The sequence below is a fragment of the Vulpes vulpes genome, chromosome 9, assembly GCF_048418805.1.
Source record: "Vulpes vulpes isolate BD-2025 chromosome 9, VulVul3, whole genome shotgun sequence".
Taxonomy (NCBI): Eukaryota; Metazoa; Chordata; class Mammalia; order Carnivora; family Canidae; genus Vulpes; species Vulpes vulpes.
This window is the reverse complement of record NC_132788.1, coordinates 98,694,844-98,719,450: the sequence shown is the minus strand read 5'-3', so window position 1 is coordinate 98,719,450 and position 24,607 is coordinate 98,694,844. Positions and strand designations below refer to the sequence as shown.

General features: G+C 49.3%; 1 protein-coding gene across 13 annotated transcripts in view; it reads left to right on the top strand.

Moving 5' to 3' along the window:
* MYO9B (myosin IXB) overlaps positions 1 to 24,607 on the top strand; it is an 89,117-nt gene that overhangs the window by 39,036 nt on the left and 25,474 nt on the right. For all 13 annotated transcript variants that reach the window (XM_072721283.1, XM_072721279.1, XM_072721282.1 and 10 more), the window contains exons 3-13: positions 6,597 to 6,691; positions 13,211 to 13,273; positions 13,704 to 13,803; positions 14,054 to 14,154; positions 16,189 to 16,318; positions 18,091 to 18,180; positions 19,912 to 20,028; positions 20,373 to 20,507; positions 21,668 to 21,789; positions 23,533 to 23,674; positions 23,944 to 24,148. In XM_072721283.1, the coding sequence (XP_072577384.1) occupies positions 6,597 to 6,691; positions 13,211 to 13,273; positions 13,704 to 13,803; positions 14,054 to 14,154; positions 16,189 to 16,318; positions 18,091 to 18,180; positions 19,912 to 20,028; positions 20,373 to 20,507; positions 21,668 to 21,789; positions 23,533 to 23,674; positions 23,944 to 24,148 (1,300 nt within the window). The remainder of the gene's footprint in view (positions 1 to 6,596; positions 6,692 to 13,210; positions 13,274 to 13,703; positions 13,804 to 14,053; positions 14,155 to 16,188; positions 16,319 to 18,090; positions 18,181 to 19,911; positions 20,029 to 20,372; positions 20,508 to 21,667; positions 21,790 to 23,532; positions 23,675 to 23,943; positions 24,149 to 24,607) is intronic.

The window sequence follows — 24,607 nt, the reverse complement described above, 5'->3', positions numbered from 1 at the left end:
CCAGCCAGTCCAGATGACACACCCTCTTCTGTTCACCCGCCCTATGTCTGAGTGTCAGAGTCTCCTCCTACACGTGTAACTGGGAGCCCCTAGAATGGTGACAGCACGCTTGTCCTGTAAAGGACCCCGGGGTCGGTATTTTCAGCTCTGCTGCTGTAGTCTGAGAGCAAGCAGAGACAACACATAAATAGAGGTGGCTATACACCACGCAGAACTTTATTTGTGAACTGAATTCGCGAAGGTTGAATTGCATATTCTATGCTTGTGTTGTGAAATATTCTTTCAAGTTTTCTTTTTTCGAGAGTTTAAAAATGTAAAAACCATTCTTAACTCATGGACCCTACAGAAACAGGTAGCTGGCTGTAATTGGCCAACCTCGGTAGAGACCAGAGCCCAAGCCTGCCCTACCCCACCAGGTGTCAGAAGGGTGTCTCTCACACAGCCAGGTTCCATTCACGTACAGATTTTCTGTCCCTGCTTCAGGCTCCGAAGGCAGAATCGAGTCATTTTGACAAAACCCCAAATATTTATTATGTGGTTCTTCACGGGACAAGCTGACCAGCCCCTGGCTCCCATGGTCTCACTTCATCTTTAAACAACCTGGGAAGCCAGAAGTTCTCTCCCTCATTTTACAGGAGAGGAATCTGAAACCCAGGAACACTGAACACATCTGCCTTGGTCGGCCCTCCTGCAGGTCACCAGGACCCACTGGAATCCCCTGCAGACAGCCGGTTTCCAGGGCTCCTTGCCAGAAGCAGCCCTCCACCCCATGCAGGGTTATTTTTCTAGCATTTCCCCCACAGGAAAGCCCCAGGTTTGAGTGGAGGCCCCAGGGCTGTTTGCTCAGCACAGGGCAAAGCAGACCGTCCCGGCACCTTGGTCCCTGGACCACATGGGCAGAGACCCTGGCTGGGGAGCTTCTGTGTTCCCATCAGGCCCATGAGACACTTCTCAGGATGCCTCCTGCCCTGTCTGTCACCTGTGTTACCCATGGGCATAGCCTGTCTGTGGGTACAGACCGAGTGCTGCTTCACATAGCAAAGTATCCTTGAAACGTGGAGAATACTCTGGAGAAAAATCAGGCTGGTTCCAGCATGCTGATGCCAACTTCAGTTGCTCCCAGTGTCGTGTTCTCCCCACCACCTCCCATGACTAGAATGAGCCAGCTCCTGTAGGCCAGCAACCATTGGCCTTGCAATGCTTGGCCAGCAACCATTTGGCCCCATCTTTAAGCTCCATTGCTGCCTAATTTATACTAATGTTCTTTTTCCAATGGCAGCCCGTCCCTGCAACCCCAGTCACTCCCCCATCTCCATATGCCCAGTCTGGGCTTGGACCTGAGTGATCTGGAAATCCCATGTGGTATGTGGTATGTGGTATGTGGTCTGAGGCAGGGGCAGAGGTTTCACCCAGAGGTGGCATTGCAGAGGGAGGGGCAGCATCAAGGCCCCAGAAGATGGTGGGCAGCCCACTCTGCTTGGGCCAACTGGAGGGCTCCTAGTGGTGGTGACACTAGATCCATGGCCAAGGAGATCCCCTGGGATGCAGGGCCTCCCCTTCAGAGTCCCACCATGCAGAGGGCTCTCTGAGGCTACAACAGTGCCAGGCACACAGCACCAAAAAGTAAATTGTTGTCAAGTGGGTGGATGGATGGATGGATGGACAGATAGATGGACGATGCCCAAATGATTGAGTGAATAAGACCACATGCACCAAAGCCTCACAAACACTTGGGAAGTGGGGTCCCTATGGCTATGAGGTCAGGAAAACAGAGAAGGCTGAACCTGCAACCAAGACAGAGCCATTAGAATGACCAGAACCTCCTTCTGAGAAAGGATAGCCACAGGTAAATCTGGGGGCTACGGAATTATCTTGGATTAGGCCACCACCTCAACCTGGCTGGAAGGACAACCATCCGGGGCGGTGAGGCTGGGGCACTTCTCCATAGGGGAATCCCAACTTGGGGCTCACCTGTCAACTTGAGAGTTAGGCAAGTGCATTTGCCTTTGTGAGTTCATCCCGTGGGGTTTTCAGGGTCTGAAATCTGAAAGCAAAACAGTTTGCCTGATGCAGTCCATCAAGGCTTGTTTGGTTTTTGTGGGGGATGCACAAGAGAGCTGATGTGAGCTCAGAAAGGGCGCAGGAGTAGTCCATCTATCTGCCTGGTCGTCAGGCCCAAGGTGAACAGCCTGAGCCAGGGCAGGCACCCTGAAAGATCCCAGGCCCACTCGCCTGAGTCCAGGCACTGAGAACAGGTCTGAAGAAGGAGCCCAGGCAGTGGGGACTGAGGAGCCAATCCATGGAGAAGGGCTGGGAGCAGGGACACTGGGTTCAGACGCAGAGTCATATCAACTGCTTGCCTGCTGTCAGACTTTAAGGAAGTCAGTGGGCTTCTCTGTGCCTCAGTTTCCCCATATGAAATGGGAATAACACTCCTGTCTCTCAGAGGAGTAGAAGCAAAAAAGCAAAAAAACAAAAAACAAAAAGCGAGTCAGAAGCCCCATCACACCTGGTCATTCTGTGATGATGCTACCACCGTTTTTCCTAAAATGTTTACTGTGCATTTCAGCCAAGATCAGAGGCGTCCTGTTGAGACAGAAAATGCATCTTCTAAAATTTTTGGCCAAGTAAGATGCTCAACCTCAATTTCTCTAAATTGAGAGAACTTTTTGAATTTCCCAAAAGAAAAGCCTCAAAGACAAGGACAGTTGGAAGAAAGTCAGAGGTCCCCCAGCTCTTGTCATCCTTGGCAGGATGGGGGGGCCATGCATCATCTGCCCCATCAGAGGAAGAGCAGGTGTGTTGTTTCTTCGTTTAGTTTTATCTAGAAACCTTGCCTGAAGAAGTTTGAACTATAGAGTTGTCTCTTTATGGTTTTTTTTTTTTTTTCTCTTCTATCATGATTTTTTTTTTTTTCAAATTGGGCAACTTATGTCAGAAATGTGTACTTTATGTTATATAAGAAGAGAAAAGTGTTTCCAAGAAAGTAAAGGTCTCTCTCATTGCATTTTGCCAGTGCTGTGGGTTTCCTGGCCTAGTGGGAAGACAGCATTAACATGTGGCCTCTGCAGCTCCAATGCCAGATTATATCGCATCATGGCTGGCGCCTGGATCCTGCTTCCTCCTCCTGTCCACCCCTGGCCCCACATGATCACTGGGCACACCATCCTCCCTTGTGCTCTCATGTTCTCCGAGGCCATGCATGTACCCATCCAGCCCCAGGAGCAGCTACATAATAGCTCCCCTGGCTGTGAGCGCCAGGCCAGCATTTCCTCCTCCTGGACATATAATAGCAGCAACCGGATATTTTTAGACTGGCTTTGAAAAGTCGCAGTGTGCTGAAACCGCATACCAGACGCATGAGGTCACTGCCCCCCCCCCAAAGCCCAGGCTGCATGGGGCTGGTGGGCCCTCACATCCTGAAGACTTTCCCTCTTTTGGTCCCCAGGACACTAGCCCTGACTGTTTCCTTAGAAATCCCACAGAGACTTGTCCCGAGTTCAGAAGGGGGACTGCTGTGGGTCTTTGGGATGTGTGTGCACATTGCTGGGGGGCCTCTGCAAACCTGGATGCTGCAAAGGCCCCAGCACAGAAAGAGGCCTGTTCCCTGGGGATGGAGCCCACACAGGCTCCAGCATCACTTCACCATCTGCTCATAGTTAGGCAGGCGGGCTTGCTCTCGGGGTTTATTTTAGTTTGGAGCAGGGGGAGGGCCTGGGCCTGTCCTCAGCTCAGATGGCACCCTGCGGGGTCTCGTGAGCCTTGAAGGAAAGGAGGAAATGGACCTGTTGCCTGCTGATCCCAGAGCAGAACTTCAAGAGTCCATGGGCTTAACTCCAAACAAACAAACAAACAAAAAAACAGTTCCAAGGCTGAACTTAGGGGAAAACAGAGATTAAACCTAGAAAGACAGTTTTCTTCCTCCCAGGACTCCTCAGGCCTATTGTGCACATGGGGGTCCTCACAATAGGATGAAGGGCCTGCAGAGCCCTTGACCACCCAACCCTGTAAACCCCTTTACCCCTTTTGCCTCCGTCTGTAGATAGCATTGCTTTTCAGCAATGCAGTTGGCTCTGGAAACATTTCTGGCTGTCACACGCCGCTGGCCTCTGGCAGGTGAGCCCAGGGACGCTGCTCAGTACCCCACAGGGCCCAGAACGGCCCCAGCACAGAAATTGATCCAGCCCCTAGGATCAGCAGTGCCAAGGCTGGGGATCCAGCGCTGGGTTCTGTAGGCACTTGGGAGAACAGGCAGGCCCAGGCCTGGCCCCCAACTCTTGTCACCCAGCCACTGGCCAGTAGCTCAGTCACACACATCAGGATGTGGTCGTTCCCACTGGCAGAGGAGCCCCTGTGTTTAATCCAACTCTCCAAAGTCTTTCAAAACCTGGCAGTGCACAGGTCCTAAGGAAGTATTTGTGAAGAAGAGAAGGGGGCTCCGTGACCACCGTCTGACTTGGGAACACACCTCCTCAGACTGGGTTCTGCCCCATGAAGCCACACAGAGCCCACTCCCCACCAAAAGTACCCAGCCACCACCCTGCCCAAGCAGGTTCCCCCACTTTGTACCACCAGGCCAAGTTGCCTCAGATCTTTCAGTGGGACCCATTCCTGGGGTCTGGAGCCTCTGGGCAATGGGGCAGGAAGTTGCTTGTCCTGTGACCCCTTCCGCCAGCTAGAGGCCACTGTCCTGGTTCCGAGCTCTGCTGAATGGAGCCGTTTCAAAGGAAGTTTGAGGAAAAATCCCAGCAGATTTTTTTATGGGGCTTCTCCCTTCCGATGGCCATACCAGAACCTCTGATCAGTGATCACCTGCATTCCTGCATTCATTACCCTGTGGAATGAAGCCGTTAAAATCCTAATGCCTCTCTGTGTCCATACATCTCCTGGTTCCTGAATCCCCTGCCAGCCTGGTCATCTCTCCCCTCCTTGCCGTCATCCCTCTGCCCCATCGGATCCTCAGACACCCACATGAAGCCCCCAACCCCCTACAAACCTTGACAGTGCCACTTCCTCTCCATTACCCTCTCCATTACCCTCATGCCTCCCACACAGCCTCCCACTCAGCTCAGCCTTCTCAAACTGGAACATTATTGGCCCTTCTTGTGGCTACCAAGCTTCCCTTTCTGTGTGTGAGTGGGTTATCACCCCCTTCCCCTGCCATGTCACTCCTTCTTCAGCCTCTGGAGCCCCAGGGGCTTGGACAGCTGAGCACCAGGCTCTGTGACTAGTTCTTTGTTTTCTCCCCACACCTGTCCAGCACCAGCACTCCCACCTCTGCCAGCATTTTTCTCCAGCACCTTCCCTGCCCTGCATTTCCCCAGAGCTTTATCATACCTTCTCCCTGTCTGTTCACCCCTCAGTGGTGTTGGGTACCTCATGGAGAAGGGACACCCCAGGAACCTGCACAGGAAGTGTTCTTTGTCTTAATCTGGGTGGTGGACACATAGGCCCCAGGGGGGACCCCAGAGTCACAGACTCCATGTATGGAAATGGAGTATTGGAAATAAAGCCCTGATTCATGCTGCAATGAGGATGAACCCCAAAAGCATCCTGCTGAGTGAAGGAAGCAAGACAGAAGGCCACATCATGTATGCTCCCACTTTGGTGAAATATCCCAAACTGGCAAATCCATAGCTACAGAAAGCTGCCAGTAGCTGGGGGAGGCAAGAGGGAGTATGGGGAGTGATAGCTAATGGGGATGGGGTCTCCTTTTGGGGTGATAGAAATGTTCTGGAACTAGACAGAGGAGATGGTTCCACAACACTGTGAAGGCACTAAATGCCCCTGAATTGTTTATTTCTAAATGATTAACTTTATGTCATGCCAGTTTTACCCCAATGAAAAAATTGGCAGTGAACTGGCTTGTCATCCCACAGAATTGCAGGACCCCTCTAGATGGAATCTGTCTCCACATCTGCTCCCTCCCAACCAGCCTCAGATTCTTTGGGGGCCCAGAGCCCACAGCAGCCCAAGGCTCAGCAAACCACTTCTGGAAAGGTCCAGATAGTAAATATTTTCAGCCTTATAAGCCAGAATGTCTCAATCATGGCTACTCTGCTGTTGGCAGTATAAAAGCAGCCATGGAAGATCCATAAATGAACAGGCCTGGCTGTGTGCCAGTAAAACTTCATTTATGGACACTGAGATGTGAATAGAATTTTCATGTGTCAGGAAATATTACTCCTTTTGTTTTTTTGTGTGTGTATTTTTTTTTTTTAACAATTTACAAATGTGAAAACCACTCTTGGCTCGCCAGCAGTACAAAAATAAGCAGTGGACTGGATTTAGCCCATGGGCCAGAGTTCACCATATAAACAATTATAACTGAAAATGAATGCTGTTGATTAGCCTTTTTCATGTCTGAGACTTAAAACTTGAACCCTCATACAACCCAAACACGGAGGTAAAGATTAAGTATGTTGGAACACACATGGGCTACACTAAGCTCTGTGTTTATCAGTCTCATCAGGGCCACTGCCTGACTTCAGGCAAGTGAATGCCCATGATGCCCAGAGGGACATGTGAGGCCCCGGCCTCGGTGTGTAGAAATTTCATCCCCACCATCTGAAAATCTGCTTTTGCTTTTCTCACAGGCTTTCGGAAATGCCAAAACGGCCCACAACAACAATTCCAGCCGATTTGGGAAGTTCATCCAGGTCAACTACCTGGAGAGTGGCATCGTGAGAGGGTGAGTTGGTGCCACTGGCCTCAGGGTAGGGTCCTGGGCATCCCTGCAAGGAGGAGCCAGCCTGGGAGCTCAGTGTGGAAATGTGGCTCTGCAGGCACTTGTGAGCCATACAGGGAAGCAAGTGTGGTTTTATTTTAAGTCATTGATGTGAAGATCTGAGCTGTGGGTCAAAGTGGGAAGCATAGGTGTCGTAGGAGCGGGACTTCTGTCCCCAGGTCATCAAGCGTGGGCCGAGGTGCCCAAGAAGCAAGTACAACAACCTGAAGATGCATGGTGGAGCCTTCCAAGAACAGGCAAGGACACACCAACCTATGTCTTGGACTTGATGAGGTTTCAAATTCAGTGGATCTGGGGATGCCATAGGCAGAGCTGATATAGACTGTGGCATTTGCCAAACATGTGCCTCTGTAGTTAGGGAAAGACATAATACTGGGTAGCAAATTAAAGTGGTTGTCCAGGGAAGTACTGAAGGAAGGTGGGTAGGTGGGAAGAAGGTGGGTGGGTGGATAGGAAGGAGGGAGGAAGGAAGGGTTGATAGATGGATGGATGGTTGGATGTATGCATTCATTGGCTAGATGGGTGGATGGATGGATAGATTCATGAAGTAGGTAGGTGGACAGATGGATAGATTCATAGGTTAAGTGGGTGGGTGGGTGGGTGGCTGGATAAATGGATGGATTTGTGAGTGGATGGATGGATGAATTCATGGGTGGGTGGGTAGATGGACAGATGGGTAGATTCATGAGTTGGATGGATGGGTAGATGGATGGATTTGTGGGTGGGTAGGTACATAGATGAATAAATTTAATGGATCGGGTGGGTGGATGGATGGATAGATTCGTTGCTAGGTGGGAAAATTCATAGATGGATGAATTTGTAGATTGATGAATTCATGGATGGGTGGATGGATGAATGGATTAGGTAGATGGGTGGATAGAAAGGTGGTAACTGAATTGTGAAGTTGATTGGTGAAAGTTAAAACAGATCAGCATTTTTGTGGCAGAAATGTAATTTCCTTAGGTGGAAGCACAGATACTTCAAATAAATATATAATGTTCAAATTGTTTTCATCACTCTGCTCAGTGATTATGCTTATGAATGTCTGGCAGCTTTGTGCAATAAACTAATGTTTTCAGGAATTATCTATTTTGGGATCCCTGGGTGGCGCAGCGGTTTGGCGCCTGCCTTTGGCCCAGGGCGCGATCCTGGAGACCCGGGATCGAATCCCACGTCGGGCTCCCGGTGCATGGAGCCTGCTTCTTCTCCCTCTGCCTATGTCTCTGCCTCTCTCTCTCTCTCTGTGTGACTATCATAAATAAATTTAAAAAAAAAAAGAATTATTTATTTTGTCATAGTATTTAAGTCATAAGGTCATATCAGAATTCGGTGCTATAGCATTTCTTTCTCTTTATTTTTTTGTTTTGTTTTGTTTTGTTTATTTATGATAGTCACACACAGAGAGAGAGAGAGAGGCAGAGACACAGGCAGAGGGAGAAGCAGACTCCTTGCACCGGGAGTCCGACATGGGATTCGATCCCGGGTCTCCAGGATCGCGCCCTGGGCCAAAGGCAGGCGCCAAACCGCTGCGCCACCCAGGGATCCCCTCTCTTTAAAAAATATATATTCTCAGGATGCCTGGGTGCCTCATAGGTTGAACGCCTGCCTTCGACCCAGGGCGTGATCCTAGAGTCCCAGGATCAAGTCCCACATCGGGCTTCCTGCATGGAGCGTGCTTCTCTGCCTATGTCTCTGCCTCTCTCTCTCTCTCTCTCTCTCTCTCTCATAAATAAATAAAATATATTTTTTAAGGATTTTTAAAAATTATTTTTTTTAAGATTTTTTTTTTTAAGATTTATTTATTTATTCATTCAGAGAGAGGCAGAGACACAGGCAGAGGGAGAAGCAGGCTCCCTGCAGGAAGCCCGATGTGGGACTCGATCCGGGGTCTCCAGGATCACACCCCAGGCTGCAGGCGGCGCTAAACCGCTGCGCCACCGGGGCTGCCCTATTTTATTTATTTATTTATTTGTTTGTTTGTTTGTTTGTTTGTTTATTTATTTATTTATTTATTTATTTAGAGGCAGAGACACAGGCAGAGGGAGAAGCAGGTTCCATGCAGGGAGCCTGACGTGGGACTCAATCCCGGGTCTCCAGGACCACAGCCCGGGCTGCAGGCGGTGCTAAACCGCTGCTCCACCGGGGCTGCCCCAAAATATATTTTTTTTAAGTATATATTCTGAGTAGTTACAGTTGGTTAAAAAATGTAATTGTGATTTAATACTGCATAATGTTTTGGGTATTTTGGGGGGGTATTTTTTTTTAATATACAGAAATCTTATGAATCAATAAAACTCTTTCACAGTTAAAAAAAAAAAAAAGGTACCTTGGCACAGTCTAAGGTTACTCAAGGGGATCATCCCTGCCTCTACATTCTGGTGCAAGGGTTTGTGGTGGCAGCAGGATTTACACCGGTTCCAGGTGATGCTCTGAGTAGCCCAAATGTTCCATGTGGGGAGACCCGAGCAACAGAGCTAGATGCCTGGAGAAGGCTCGGGCATTTCAGGAATGGAGAAGTCCTCGAGTGGCAGGGGATTGAATCCAGAGTATGTAGGTCTTCTGTTCATCTAACCTGACTCATGATCATTTCAAATGACAATGTATATTCAAGACACAAATAGAAATGTTATTTTTCTCGAATCAGGATATTATTTTCTTGAACCCTTAGGCCTCTCTGCCCAGGCTCCAGCGGGCGGTGGTATGAGTGAGAAATCCCCAATAAATGGCAATTCTGCTTTGTCCCCTCAGCCCATAGACCATCCAGTGATCCCCCCCATCACTCAGTGCTGCTGGGCACCTGCATAGACATGGCCACCGCCTACCCCTGTTGCAGGGCCTCTGACCAGCAGGAGTTGCCCAGAGTACCTTCTTGGGCAGATGACACAGAATCATACCCCATCTACAATCCTGGAAACTCCCTCATGGGAGCAGAGATGCCAGGAGGCTACTTCATGTTTTCCTGGGTCCAGGGATGGCTCTGCAGCCATGGGTCAGACACTGGAGCTTTGCTCTCAGCTTGCTCCTCTGTGTGGTCTCTGGTGTCCTAGGGCTCCCATAACAAAGTGCCACAAACTGGGGGGCTCAAGACAGGAGGAATCTCTTGTCTCACAGCATTGAAGGTTGAAAGCCTGAAATCAATATGTAGGGAGGACAGCATTCCTTCCACAGCCTCCAAGAGAGGATTCTTTGTGCCCTCTGGCAGCTTCTGGTGACTCTAGGCCTTCCTTGGCTTATGGCCACATCACCCCACTCTCTGCTTCCATCATCACATGGTCTTCTCTGCATCACTCGGTGTTCTTCTTCTTAGGACTTTGTCCCTGGATTTAGGGTCCACTCGGATCATGGAAGATGTTCGTATCTCCAGAGCCTTCCCTTAATTACATCTACAAAGACTCTTTTGCCATATAAAGTCACACTCACAGCTTCCAAGTGGGCATACCTTCTGGGGGCCACCGTGTGACCCAGTGTACCAGCAAGCGTTGGCCTTCAGCTAACTGGTCCAGCCTGTTCTGCCTGCCTCAGGCTCCCATCAAGCTCAGGGCCAGAGGTCCCGGGTGATTGTGTCTTACAGACCAACTTTTGAAAGTCCTCTCTGTGGCCTTGGATTCAGGAAAGGAAGTCCCACCTCAGCCCATGACCATGTGGCCTGCCCACGCTCGATGAGGAGGTACACTTCCTGTCCAGGGAGTGGTCACAGCCAGCTGGGGAAGAGCAGGCCCAGACCTAGTTCTGCTTTTGGGGAGGTGACACTTCTCAATGCCATTTCCTGTGGAGGCCAAGGGTCAGGGGCAGTCCAAGTCTTCCTCCAGTTCCCCAATTTGCAAGACCTTGTCTTCCTGTGGGTTCAGTGGCTCAGTGCCGGGGGATCCCTGGCCCCCTACAAACCCCAGTAGGGTCCTGGCATTAAGAATGATCAGGGAAGGGATCCCTGGGTGGCGCAGCGGTTTAGCGCCTGCCTTTGGCCCAGGGCGCGATCCTAGAGACCCGGGATCGAATCCCACGTCGGGCTCCCGGTGCATGGAGCCTGCTTCTCCCTCTGCCTATGTCTCTGCCTCTCTCTCTCTCTCTCTCTGTGACTATCATAAATTAAAAAAAAAAAAAAAAAAAAAAAAAAGTGATCAGGGAAGGGAAGGGGCTGTCATTGTCACATGACAGCTCAATGCCAGTAAGGGGTCGCTGTCCTCTCCACTATGCCGACACAGCACAGGGAATTGTCCACAGGTGGATCTTCCAGCAGGAGTCTGATTCTAGAACCAGATGCGGCTTCCCTCCCTGGGAGAACAAACCACCAACAACTAAAATAGTTACTAGCTGGGGGAAGGAATAGAAAAAAAATATGGGTTTGAAAGATGAGAGGACACAGTCCGAGTCCATGGAAACCCGCCCGTGCATGTTTTGTTTGCATGTGTCCCAGGCAAGTCTGCAGACAGGCCACTGTTGTCCTGGAGAGAGAGGCAGGTGGTGTCTAGTAAGCCCTGGACCAGGGGCCCAGGGATGTCCCCCAGGCCTACCCACCTCTACCCCTACCCCTGGGTACCAGCAGCCTTTCCTATAAAACAGGATGGGCTCAGGTGAGGGGAGCCTGCAGAGCTATCCAGCTCCCACATGTGGTGGTGGTATAACCCATGAATGACCAGCCCCTCCAGCCCCACTGGGTGGGGTCCCTGCTAGGCTACTTCCCTCCTAGGGGGTCTTAGGCAGCAGGTGGCAGGTGGCCTCTTCAATTTTAGGATCTCATATTTCAGTTGGAACCACAGTGTCCACCCCCAGGGTGAAAGGATTCAGGGCATTTAATCCCTACAAAACAGTGCTGAGAATAGTCCTTACTACTGCTAACATTGAGAGTATAGCTGTAGAGGTCCCTGGGCCCTGCCCCAGAGCCCACACAGCCTCATGGACGCCTGACCATCAGACGTCCGTCAGCTAATGAATGGGTAACACATTGTGGCGTGTCTAGCCACAAAAAGGAATGAAGTTCTGATACGTGCTGCAATGGGGCTGAATTTCAGAGTCACTGGGCTGAGTGACAAGGCAGACACAATATATATATACCGAAGGATTGTATTTCTTTAAAATTCTAGACAATGCAAACTAATCTATAGTGGGGCTAATCAGTGGCTGCTTGGGGTTGAGAGGCAGGGAGGGTTGACTAAGGGCCCAGGAAACTGGGTCATGGTGGTAGGCACACAGGTGCCTGCATGTGTCACAACTTATCAGTTCACACACTTATAGCTTACTGTGCATTGGTGACAGCTTGTAAAGCTGGTGGAACAAAATAGGAAAGTACCCAGTCAAGACTCACCACGTGGGCAGCCCCAATGGCCCAACGGTTTGGTGCTGCCTTCAGCCCAGGGCCTGATCCTGGAGACCCGGGATCAAGTCTCACATCAGGCTCCCTACACGGAGCCTGCTTCTCCCTCTGCCTGTCTCTGCCTCTCTCTGTGTCTGTCATGAATAAATAAATAAAATCTTAAAAAAAAAAAAAAAGACTCACCACGTTGCATATATTAAGTATGTGCAGTTTATATCAATAAAGAAGTTATAAAAAAAATAGAGGGGTGCCTGGATGCCCTAGTTGGTTAAGTGCCTTCTTCAGCTCAGATCTTGATCCCAGGGTCCTGGGATCAGCCCCCATGTTGGCCTCCCTGCTCAGCAGAGAGACTTCTCCCTCTGTCCCCCCACCCCCAAAGCTCACTTGGTCTCTCTCTCTCAAATAAATAAAATCTTAAAAAATAAAAAATGAACCTATTATCTTGGATTTTTAATGGGAAAAGCATTTAAATGCTGAGGAGGTGGTGAATGCAGAGGGCAACCTTCCCCTGTTGTCCGTGAACACATGGGTACAATTGCCCCAGTTCCCGCTGCCTGAGGGGGGTACCCCAGGGTGCTTCTTAAGCTTCTGAACAGTGATCAACTCGTATCTGGTCCGGGGAGCAGAAGTGGCCAATCCAGGTTCCTTATTTTTATGGATGGCAGTCATAAGACAAGGCGACACTTAGGGGTGATTGATTATATACATGACATTTAGGGTGGTTATATTTATGACCACTTTGATTATATTTGCCACATTTAGATTGACTGCGATATTTAGGATGATTGGTTTTGTTTGTTTGTTTGTTTGTTTGTTTGTTTTTTAAGATTTTAGTTATTTATTTGAGACAGAAAGTGAGAGAGAGAGAACATGAGAGGGAGGGGCAGAAGCAGACTCCTTGCTGAGCAGGGAGCCTGGCGTGGGGCTCCATCCCAGGACCCTGGGATCATGACCTGAGCCAAAGGCAGATGCTTAACCAACGAGCCACCCAGGTGCCCCAGGATGATTGTGATTTAAAAGGGTGATTTAGGTACCCATGTTTACCTTGTGTCAAAGGAAATTAATCCACAGCTGGCTTTATTGTGACAAATTACTCTGTTCTAGAAAACTATCAAAATGTAACATTTTACTCATCTTCCTTTTAATAACAGGGCTGTTGTTGAAAAATACCTGCTTGAAAAGTCTCGCCTGGTCTCTCAAGAGAAGGATGAGAGGTAGGAGGAAATTTCCTCAGTGACCCACCACATCTGCCTTCTTCCCCACAAAGGAGTGAAGCAGGTGTCCTAGCCCTATGGGAGATGGTGGCCGATCTCCCAGGAGCAAGGCTGCTCTGTGGCTGCAAGCTTTGCAACTCATACCTCCTAAACCACCTTCTTGTGCTTATTTTTGTGCCCACCCAGGCTTTTACCCAGAGTAATACCCCTCATCCCCAGACATCTCCTCACCGGAGAAGCTCACGGTTTAGTTTTCCTTTTAAGACATCATAAGAATCAACTTATTGTCTCAAATTGGTACATATTTGAGGTGTGTGGGGTTTTTTTTTTCTCCCTGGTGTGGTCCCCAAAGCAATATTAGTAGTGGTTTGAAGAGTAGCCGTTGCTTGGCCTCCAAAAATGAATTTTTTCTCCTCCTTTTGACCCACAGGAACTACCACGTGTTTTATTATTTGTTACTTGGCGTCAGCGAGGAAGAGCGTCAAGAATTTCAGCTCAAGCAGCCTGAAGATTATTTCTACCTCAACCAGGTAAACAGCCCCGAGCCGCGGCCACAAACGCTGCCTCTGTTCCCCATGGGCTGTTTACATGCCAGGAGGTCAGAGGCTGTCTGCCTGGGCCCTCTCTGGCCCCCAGACCGACTCCAAGGAGGCGGCATAAAGGGGCCCATTCATTCCCTGTGTCCTGAGCCCTGCCCCACCAGTCCCAGCCAAAATCACTCTTGCACGCCACCCTTGCTAGCCCAGAAACGCCCAGAGTGCTCCCAACTTTGTTTTTCAGCATAACTTGAAGATCGAAGATGGAGAAGACCTGAAGCATGACTTTGAGAGACTCAAGCAGGCCATGGAGATGGTGGGCTTCCTCCCTGCCACCAAGAAGCAGTAAGTAGGCAGCCCAGCCCTCCTGCCTTCTCCTGTGTGGACACCCCTACCCCTCCCCATCTTTACCTAAGGCTATTCCCTGAGACCTGGCTAACACCCCAGAGGGAACCCAGATACTAATAAGGGCAGCCTGATGGCAGCTAGCATGTGGAAAGGGACTCGTCATTAGTCACTGGGAGATGTAAAACCCCAGGGCTTTTGCCCAGCAGTGCAGATGTCCTTAATACCTGAAAATGGTTACGATGGTAAATTTTACATGATGTGTGTTTTACCACAATTAAAAATTTTTTAAATTTTTTGGAAAGCCACCCTGGGGAACTTGCCACACCTGCCCGATGAGTTCAGTATACCCAGAGGGAACCACTGCCCACTTCTGGGAGGGCACAGATCAGGCCAGCCCCCTTGGAACACTGTTGGCAGTTTCTACTAGACCTTTATGTGCCCAAAGCAATGTGTGCTTGTGCTGACTTGAAGACTTGCACACGGCAGCCTCGTTATTAACAGCCTCAAAAAGTTGGAATACCCCCCTGCAAGACAAATGCTCACCAGCAGGAATTCAATAACTAAACAGCTATATATCATGCAGAGATTAGCAAACTTTCTGTGAAGGGCCAGATAGTAAAATCTTCCGCGTGGAGGGCCAAATGGTCATTGTTCCGTGTTCTGTGTTGTTTTGTTTTGTTTTGTTTTTTAACTACCCTCTAAAAACTGAAGAGCCATTCTTAGCAAAGACGCTATACAAGAATGGACTGTAGATTGCCATTCACTGGACTCCACACATAGCAGTGGTGCTCACCTGGGGCCAGCTCTAACCCCATGGGGTCGCTGGCCATGTCGAGAGACATTTTTGATGATCACACTGCGTGAGAGGGAGGAAGGACACTGCTTCTGGCAGCTAGTTGGCAGGGGCCAGGGATAGTGTCCCCTAGTTCACTGGACAGCCCTCCACAGCAAAAAATTATCCGGCCCCACGTGTCAGCAGGGCTGAGGCTAAGAAATGCTGGGCTATAGCATTGAGTATGACCAAATTAGGACAATACATAGTAACACGCATAGTACCCCCACATCACGGTCTTCCAGTACTAGGCCAGATACAAGTACATATGATTTCATGGACATCAAATTCTCAGATAGCATTAGGACATGAGGACAGCCATTCCTCTGCAGGAGCTGGGGTGGTTTCCAGTGCCTGGAATGTTCTGTCTCTTGCTCTGAGTGCTAGTTACAAGGAGGTGTATATTTTGTGACAATTTATCAAACTCCATACTTAAGAATTTTTTGCTTTCTTTTTTTTTTTTTTGCCTGTTTTTTTTTTTTTTTAAAGATTTATTTATTTATTTATTCAGAGAGAGAGAGAGAGAGAGGGAGAGGGAGGCAGAGACACAGGCAGAGGGAGAAGCAGGCTCCATGCAGGGAGCCTGACGTGGGACTCGATCCCAGGTCTCAAGTATCACACCACAGGCTGCAGGCGACGCTAAACCGCTGCGCCACCAGGGCTCCCTTTTTTACCCATTTTTTATGCATGGTTGGGGGATTTTTTTTTTTTCACACACGTTAGGCTTCCATAAAAAAAATATTTAAGCACCCACGCCCCACCAAATAAATAAACAAACAACCCCCAGGTGAGGCATTGGTCTACAAAGTCACATTCCACAGAGGGTCTGCAACAGTGAGATTGGACCTTTTTTATTTTTTAATTTTTTTTAATTTTTTTTTTAATTTTTTTTTTTTTAATTTTTTATTTATGATAGTCACAGAGAGAGAGAGAGAGGCAGAGACACAGGCGGAGGGAGAAGCAGGCTCCATGCACCGGGAGCCCGATGTGGGATTCGATCCCGGGTCTCCAGGATCGCGCCTTGGGCCAAAGGCAGGCGCCAAACCGCTGCGCCACCCAGGGATCCCATGGACCTTTTTTAAATTTCATGTGTCCGACTGAACTTGGCTGGTTGTACAAATTCAGCCCAACTGGCTGGAAGATTCTGTTGCCTTATGACTCTGGAAACCACTCCAACCTAGGCTCCTTTGCTCTCACAGGATTTTTTCCGTCCTCTCAGCCATCCTGTACTTGGGCAACGTCACGTACAAGAAGAGAGCTACAGGCCGAGACGAAGGCCTGGAGGTCGGGCCCCCCGAGGTGCTGGACACGCTGTCACAGCTCCTGAAGGTACTGCCCTTTGCACCCAGCCTCCGTGGCCAGCAAGGACCCAGAACCTCCTGCCTTGGCCACACTTCAATAAATCAGGGCCTTTCTGCCTGCTTCCACGCTGCTGCCCCACCTCACCCCACCCCACCCCACCACCACCATCTGTGCAACACCTCTTCCTTGTTTCTCTTTTTCTGTCTTTTCTTTAAATTGAGGTATAATCGTCATACAGTATTATGTTTCAACATTACAACATAACAATCCGGTATTCGTATGTATTGCAAAATGATGACTACAGTAAGTCCCGTTAACATCTGTCACCACACATGATTACAGAATCTGTTTTTTCTAGTGAAGAGAACTTTAAAGATCTACCCGCTTAGTGACTTTCGTTTATGCCACACAGTATTCTTAACTAAAGTTCCGCTGCTAGACATTACATTTTCAGGACTTCTTTATTTTATAACTGGAAGTCCATTCCTTCTGAACCTCTTTATTACCCAGCTTACCAATCCCTGTCTCCTGACCCTGGCAACCACCAATTTGTTCTCTGTATCTGTCAAGCTTAGTTTAGTTTGGGGGGTTTTGGGGTTTTTTTCTAGGTGGATTTTTTTTGGGTTTTTTTTTTTGGTTTTTTTTGTTTGTTTTTTCAGATTCCACATACAAGTGATATCATACAAAAAAAAAAAAAAAAAACAAGTGAGATCATACAGTATTTGTTTTACTCTGTCTTACTCTTGTCTGATTTATTTCACTTAGCGTAATGCCCTCAAGGGCATCCCATCCCTTCCTCATTTCTGAAGGACTCCTTCCTGAGCATGGCTGCCTCCTCTCTCAGCCCCTCATGTGAAAGGCCCTTCAAAACCATACTTTGATCAGCGAGGTCATTTGCTCATTGAACCTGCCATCCCCTTATCCACTGGCGCTCAACCCCTAGGGGCACTGGGCAGTGTCTGGAGGCATTTGTGACTTGTCACAACTCCGAGGGGCTACTGTCCTCTAGTGCATGAGGCCAGGGATTCTGCTTAACATCATATAATGCACCGAACAGCTTCCCCATAGCAAAGAATGATCCAGCTCCCAGTGGTGCCATATCTGAGAAGTCCTGCCCTCGTCTTTTTTTTTTTTTTTTTTTTTTTTTAGGTTTTAGTTATTTATTCATGAGAGACACAGAGAGGCAGAGACACAGGCAGAGGGAGAAGCAGACTCCCTGCGGGGAGCCTGATGCAGGACTTGAGGACCCTGGGATCACAACATGAGCCAAAGCCAAATGCTCAACCACTGAGCCACTCAAGAGCCCTCATCTTTCTGTTTCCTAAGTTTACATTGCATCTATGGCTTTTCTTAAGGAATATGTGCCTGGTTGCAAGAGTCCAGCTTCTGTTGTGTTCATGTGGATGAGTATACACATCTGCCAGGAGTTTGGGGCAGCTTCCCCTGCCCCTACTCTGACTACCTGTAGCTTGTGGAGGGGGCTTGGCAGTTAGGAAGGAACAGGCCAGGAACCTACTCTAACAGCAACATCCATAAAGGCAGGCAGCACATAGACCCACAGTGACACCCAGGTCTATGTGGCCATACTCCCAGGCCATTGACCAAGCCAGTGGGTATGATCATTGGGAGACATACTGAGCATAACACTCATCACAGGGTGGGCTTTAGACCCATATCCTGGTGCAGCTGCTGGAGGTCCTCTTCTCACCTTCCTCAGGCTTCAGGCCTTAGCTCAGTGACGTGAGGAACCCCCCCCCCCAAGTAACCCTGCTCTCCCCTCCCCCCCTTGACCTTGACAGGTGAAGCGAGAAATCTTGGTGGAGGTCCTGACCAAAAGAAAAACGGTGACAGCCAATGACAAACTCATCCTTCCCTACAGTCTCAGCGAGGTGAGTACTGCCCTAGGCTCTTTCAGGGCACCGGGGTGGGGTGGGGGCTCCAGAAGCAGCCGGCCTGGATAGTCTTCTTCCTGTCTTTAAAGAACTATGACAGTATCTCTTGTCTTCACATGAGCTCAGGCACAGCACAGAGCAGCTCTTACAACACACTTGAGCCCTAGGGCCAGAACTTGAGGCCACATGTGTTTCCATGCCAGTTGTCATTAGCAGAGGACAGCCACTTGCAGCCCACAGGCCAAATCCAGCCCACTGCCTGCTTTTGTAAATAAAGTTTTATTGACATGCAGCCACACTCTTTTTTTTTTTTTTTTAAATATTGTAGGTTTCCTACTGTATTGGCAGAACCAAGCCATGATGCCAAAGACCATCTGGCCCTTCAAGTTTGTTGACCCCCCCCCCCAGGCTAGAGTATGACCTTTACAACCATTAAGTGGGTCCCTGAATCTTGATAAGTTGCCTCTCTTTGGCCCCAGCCTGGATGTTTTCCTTGTGATGTGTTTTTCTTGCGTTTCTACATCTCAAGAGCAATGTGACTTGCAGCTGGCAGCTTGGATGGCCTCAGGAAAATACCTAGCCATGGGCTGGGTGGGGATTTATGGAATTTTAGTTAGTGGTAGAAGCTGCTTGGGTATCTTAAACAGGTACCACGGACATTCTGAGCTCCCACAGGCAAAGGTCCTCTGCAGTGTTCTGTAAAAGTTGCCACAGGATACCTGAAACCCCAACAGCCTGGCTGTCCCTTAGGGGCGTGATGCCGAGGAAAAGATACCAGGTGTGGGGCTTTATATCCCTTGCGGCCCCATTTCCACAACCTTCCGGGAAAGGCAAAACCAGAAGATGTGTTCTAGTTCTTAATTATAGCCAAGTGCATCTGTCACAATAGACCTGAGGACATAAAAACAATTTATTATATGTAAATTAACCTCTATAAGCCTTTTTTTTTTAGGTTTTATTATTTCTTTATTTGAGAGAGAGTGAGAGAGCACAAAGCAGGCAGGAGGGGCAGAGGGAGAAGCAGAGTCCTCTTGATCCCAGGACCCTGGGATCATGCCTGAGCCGAAGGCAGACGCTTAACCAACTGAGCCACCCAGGTGCCCCCGTTTTTGTTTTGTTTTGTTTGTTTAAGATTTTACTTATTCACAAGAGACACAGAGAGAGAGAGAGGTAGAGACATAGGCAGAGGGAAAAGCTGGCTCCCAGCGGGAAGCCTGACTGGGACTCGATCCGGGACTCCAGGATCACGCCCGGAAGTGAAGGCAGATGCTCAACCACTGAGCCACCCAGGGATCCCCTTTTTTGTTTGTTTGTTTAATTTAAAAGTTGTTACTGCTTTTATGTACACGATGGCATCTCCACAATGCTCCCAGAACCGTAAGGGACCTGGCTTTCAACCCAGTTTGTCCTCCTGGCTAGTTCTCCCCATGTGCTGACCGGTGCCCTCTCTAAGCCCATGTTCCATCCTCAGTGGTCCCCATGTTGCTCTGAGGAGCAGGCCGGCTGGTGAGAAAGACTTTGCTAACCTTAGGCTGCCAAGTCCAGGCTACATAGTTCATGCTCCGATGTGTCGGGGCATTCCAAGCTGAAGGTGATGTGCAGAGTGAGAGCGGCCGAGTTCAATGAGCTGGGGGTTTAAACACACCCTCGAATTTCCCGTGAGTACAGACCTCTGGGTACTGCAGCACACCTTGCCAAGGTGTGACGCTCCCCATCCTATGCCCACAGGCTATCACTGCCCGTGACTCCATGGCCAAGTCACTGTACAGTGCTCTCTTCGACTGGATCGTGCTGCGGATCAACCACGCCCTCCTCAACAAGAAAGACATGGAAGAGTCTGTATCGGTGAGAGCTCCTACCCCTGCCTGCTCCACCAAGCAGAGCTGGGGAAGACCAGGCCCTTAGTGTCACATGTCCTTGGCAGGTGGCCTGTGACGTCGGGGGCCAAGGTGGCTGTGATTGGTGTCACCAAAGAGGCCAGTTTCTCCAAGGGGCAGGCCCAGGGAACAGGATGGGGTGTAGTTAACACCCCGTCCTGTGCGTAGTGAACACATAGCACCCCTCATTCGCATATTATAGATTCCAAGGCAGTGGCAGCAGAGCGTTCAGCAGCGCACAGAGCCCTCACAACCAAACGGCTCACTTCCACGGAAGGACCCACATAATAACTGTTTTCTCCGTATTCCCAGTGCTTGTCCATTGGGGTCCTCGACATATTCGGATTTGAAGACTTCGAGCGGAACAGTTTTGAGCAGTTCTGCATCAACTATGCCAACGAGCAGCTTCAGTATTATTTCAACCAGCACATTTTCAAACTAGAACAGGTAAGGAAATGCCATCTTGTTGCCCATGCACCCTGAGAGGGTATGGAATGACCCCAGCCCTGGACTCTTTCTCTATGGAAGAGAAAGTCTGGGAGACCTCTGCCCGGCCTTGGATGAGGCAAACACTAGGCATATTTTTGTCCCCGGGTCAATCTTGTACCTTCTTTCTGCTCAAATATGAAAATCCATCCGATGGGAGAGAAATGGAGCTGCCTCATAAGGATTTGCTTTGGCAAACCGTTTTAATAATCTGTCTCCTGTGTCTCTTCACTACGCACTCAGCCATCTTTACCCATGTGTTATTCTTCACATTGATGATCTAGGCAGAAAAAAAAATGATAGGCTTATATAAACATCTAGCTGATTGTACTATTAAACTTTCCTTCTGGCTGCTGAGTAACTCAGTGCGGACCGCATTGAGTTACTGTGGCAGTGGTGAGACACAGCAGATGACAAACACATCGTGCAAAAGGGAAAGAATATAAAATGCCTCATTGATAATTTTTTTTTATTGATCGTACATTGACAAGATCCTATTTTGAATATATTAGGTTAAATTAAGTGTTTTATTAAAGTTAATTTCACTTGTTTCTTTTTACCTTTTTAACTGACTGAAAATTTGGAGTTAGGCAGGACACTCGCACTACATGGCATTATATCACACATTATTGGACATTGCAGTTCTAGAGCAGGAGACGGCAGATGGCAGCTCACAGGTCCAATCCCACCCCACAACCTGTTTTTGTAAATAAACCTTTACTGGCACATGGCCACGCCCACTTGCCTACGTATCATCTGCGGCCTCTTTCCTGCTATGACAGCAGAATCATGAGAAGACTCTTTCTAGCTCATAAAGCTTAATGTATTTATTATCTGGCCCTTGACAGAGAAAGTTTGCTGGCCCCCGGGACATGTTAAGTGTGGTTTTAAGCATCTCATGTGACAGATATTTAAGCATGTACATTCTTGTTTCTTGTTATTAATAATTTTATGTAATTGTGAATATATTTCCGCTGATATATCAATATGTATTGGTATTTACAGATGCATGTATAAATATATATGTGCATACATAAATATGTTTATATAGGCACGTGGTATGTAAATATTAGCATAGCCCTGAGGTAGTGAAATTACCAGCTAACCCCCAAACTCTGCAGGAGGAGTACCAGAGTGAAGGGATCTCGTGGCACAACATTGACTACACAGATAATGTCGGCTGCATCCATCTCATCAGCAAGAAGCCCACCGGGCTCTTCTATCTGCTGGACGAAGAGAGCAAGTGAGTGTCCGCGGCCCAGTGCTCCCCACAAACCTGATTCCCCAGCCCCCAGAGCCTCGCCCTGAAGCCACACCATCCCCAAGAACTTCTGAGTTTGTCACGCTCATTTGGCCACTAATCCTGACCTCACATTAGCAAAGTGCATGTAGCGTTTATCAAGGAGATACTAACACGTGCAATAAATCTGGATCATGCATACCTTGGAGCTGTTAAGAAAGGGACATGGGGCCCAAGTCTCGAAACTAGGCATGAGGTTGGTGCATCCTTGCAAAGGGCAACACATGGAATCAGAGACCCAGACACCAGACTTCCTGCTAAAGCCTGGCACCCCTCATCCATAGGACACCATGAAGGCTAGAAGAGGTGTTGCTAAAGTGCCTCATGCTTGGCCACCCTGCGGCAGTCACTGAAATTCACTCACCAAATTTATTTCCTGTGGCTCCTGTAATAAATGACCACAAAGCACAGACAGCTTAAAATAACAAATGTATTCTCTCATGGTCCTAGAGGCCCAAAAGTGGAAAATCAGTATCACTAGGCTGAAATCAAAGTGTGGGCAGAGCTGCACTCCCTCTAGAGGATGATCCTTCCTTGTGTCTTCCAGCTGCTGGGGGACCCTAGCATTCCATGGCATGTAGCTACATCACCCCAGTCTCTGCCCTCTGTGTGCACATCACCATCTCTTCTGTCTCTGTCTCATCTCCTCTTATAAAGATTCCAATCCACTGAATCAGTGTCTACCCCCCAACTCCATAACCTCATCTTTACTAATTATATTCATAAAGACCCTATTTCTGAATCCGGTCACTTTCACAGGTTCTCAGGGTCAGCACACGGACACCTCTTTCTATCAACAACCTTTTTTCAGTCCCTTGTCTGCTTCTAAAGTCCCAGGAGGGGGCTGGGTTGAATCAGGCTCACCTCCTGCCTCAGACCCAGGCCCATGGACACATCCGTTCGTAGCTGGGATCCAGGGAGAGAATGTTCAGATAAGAGAACGGTCAGGGTGCTAGGAAGGACTAAATCATCACTTCCAGGAAACCCAGAGCTGGATCCCGAGGAGGAATGTGAGGCATGGCCAGGCTGAGCAGGGTTGGATCTGTCTTTGTTTAAAATCTTGCTATTTTGGTTCTTTGTAGATTTTTTTTTTAATTTGCATCGATTTGGATTTTCTAAAATAGCACACCCAGTGACTGAATGAGCAGGTTCCTCGTTCCACACCCTTTCCCCAGCCCTGGAAACAGCATGCTTCATAGCTACAGCTTCTGCCCTCCCCCCCCACACCCCATCCCCATTAAGTTGTAGAGCCTGGCATTGGGATTCAGAGGCAAATTGCTCTGTGTGTATTGGTGGTGAGGCTGGGCAGAGAGGCAGGGTGTGCCAAAGCCAACTGCAGCATTTCCTTCCTGGGAGGCAGAAATAGCCAGGTACAACGGGTCCCTTATTCGGCCCTCCCTGCCCCATCCTCATCTCCCGGTCCCTCCCTGTAACAGGGGAGCAAGGGCAAGACCCCCTCCAAGACACAACATCCAGATACACACAGACCTGAGACTAGGAGTCATGCCTTCCTGGGATTATTCCCGGGAGCTGCCCACAGTGGGCCCTGGGCCCAGTCTTGCCCGTGCCAGATGTTTGCATTGGCCACGAGGGCCCAGGCTTCATCCACCAAGGGCCTATGACCGGATGCTGAGCAAGTGGTCGCAGCTATTCCTGCAGCTAAAAGTTCTAAACCCTCTTCCCCAGCTTCCCCCATGCCACGAGCCAGACCCTGCTAGCCAAGTTCAAGCAGCAGCACGAAGACAACAGGTACTTCCTCGGCACCCCCGTCATGGAGCCAGCATTCATCATTCAGCACTTCGCAGGGAAAGTGAAATATCAGATCAAGGTATGTGTGTGTCCGTTGCCATCATCAGTCCAGGGTGGGAGGCAGGAAAGGTAGATGCCCCCAAGGCCCCTTACCTCCAGCCATCCCTTTTACTAATGGCCCTCAGACCCAGCCCTACATCTCTGGCTCTTACTATCGAAGACCCTAGGGATGGGACCCCCCTCTGTGTTGTTGAGATGGGTCCCACCCCACCAGCAGCCGTCGCTTGCTGGCTCCCAGGACCTTGGCAGTCACTGGCAAGTGACCACCCACCTCCGTTCCCCCACCAGGACTTCCGAGAAAAGAACATGGACTACATGCGGCCAGACATCGTGGCCCTCCTCCGGGGCAGCGACAGCTCCTATGTGCGGGAGCTCATTGGAATGGATCCTGTGGCCGTGTTCCGCTGGGCCGTGCTCCGGGCTGCCATCCGGGCCATGGCCGTGCTCCGGGAGGCCGGGCAACTGCGGGCCGAGAGGGCCGAGAAGGCTGCAGGTATGGGGCCCACTTGTCGCCGTCAAGGGGGAATACTCAGTCCACTTTAAAGCGTATATTTCTGTGGCATTTAGTACCTTCACCGTGTCGCGTAACCACCACCTGTCTCACTCCAGAATTTTGATCATCCCAAACAGAATTTCTGTACCAGGGTATATAATATACTCTCCTCATCCTCACAAGGCAGAAAGACATGCTCCTGTGTTTCTATAAAGATAGCCTAAAGGCAGCCCTGGTGGCTTGGCGGTTTAGCACCACCTTTGGCCCAGGTCCTGATCCTGGAGACCCGGGACTGAGTCCGCGCGGGCTCCCTGCTTGGAGCCTGCTTCTCCCTCTACCTGTGTCTCTGCCTCTCTCTCTCTCTCTCTCTTTCTCTCTCTCTGTCTCTCATTAATAAATAAATAAAACCTTTAGAAAAAAAAAAAAAAGATAGCCTGAGGCCCAGAACGGCTGAGTGAC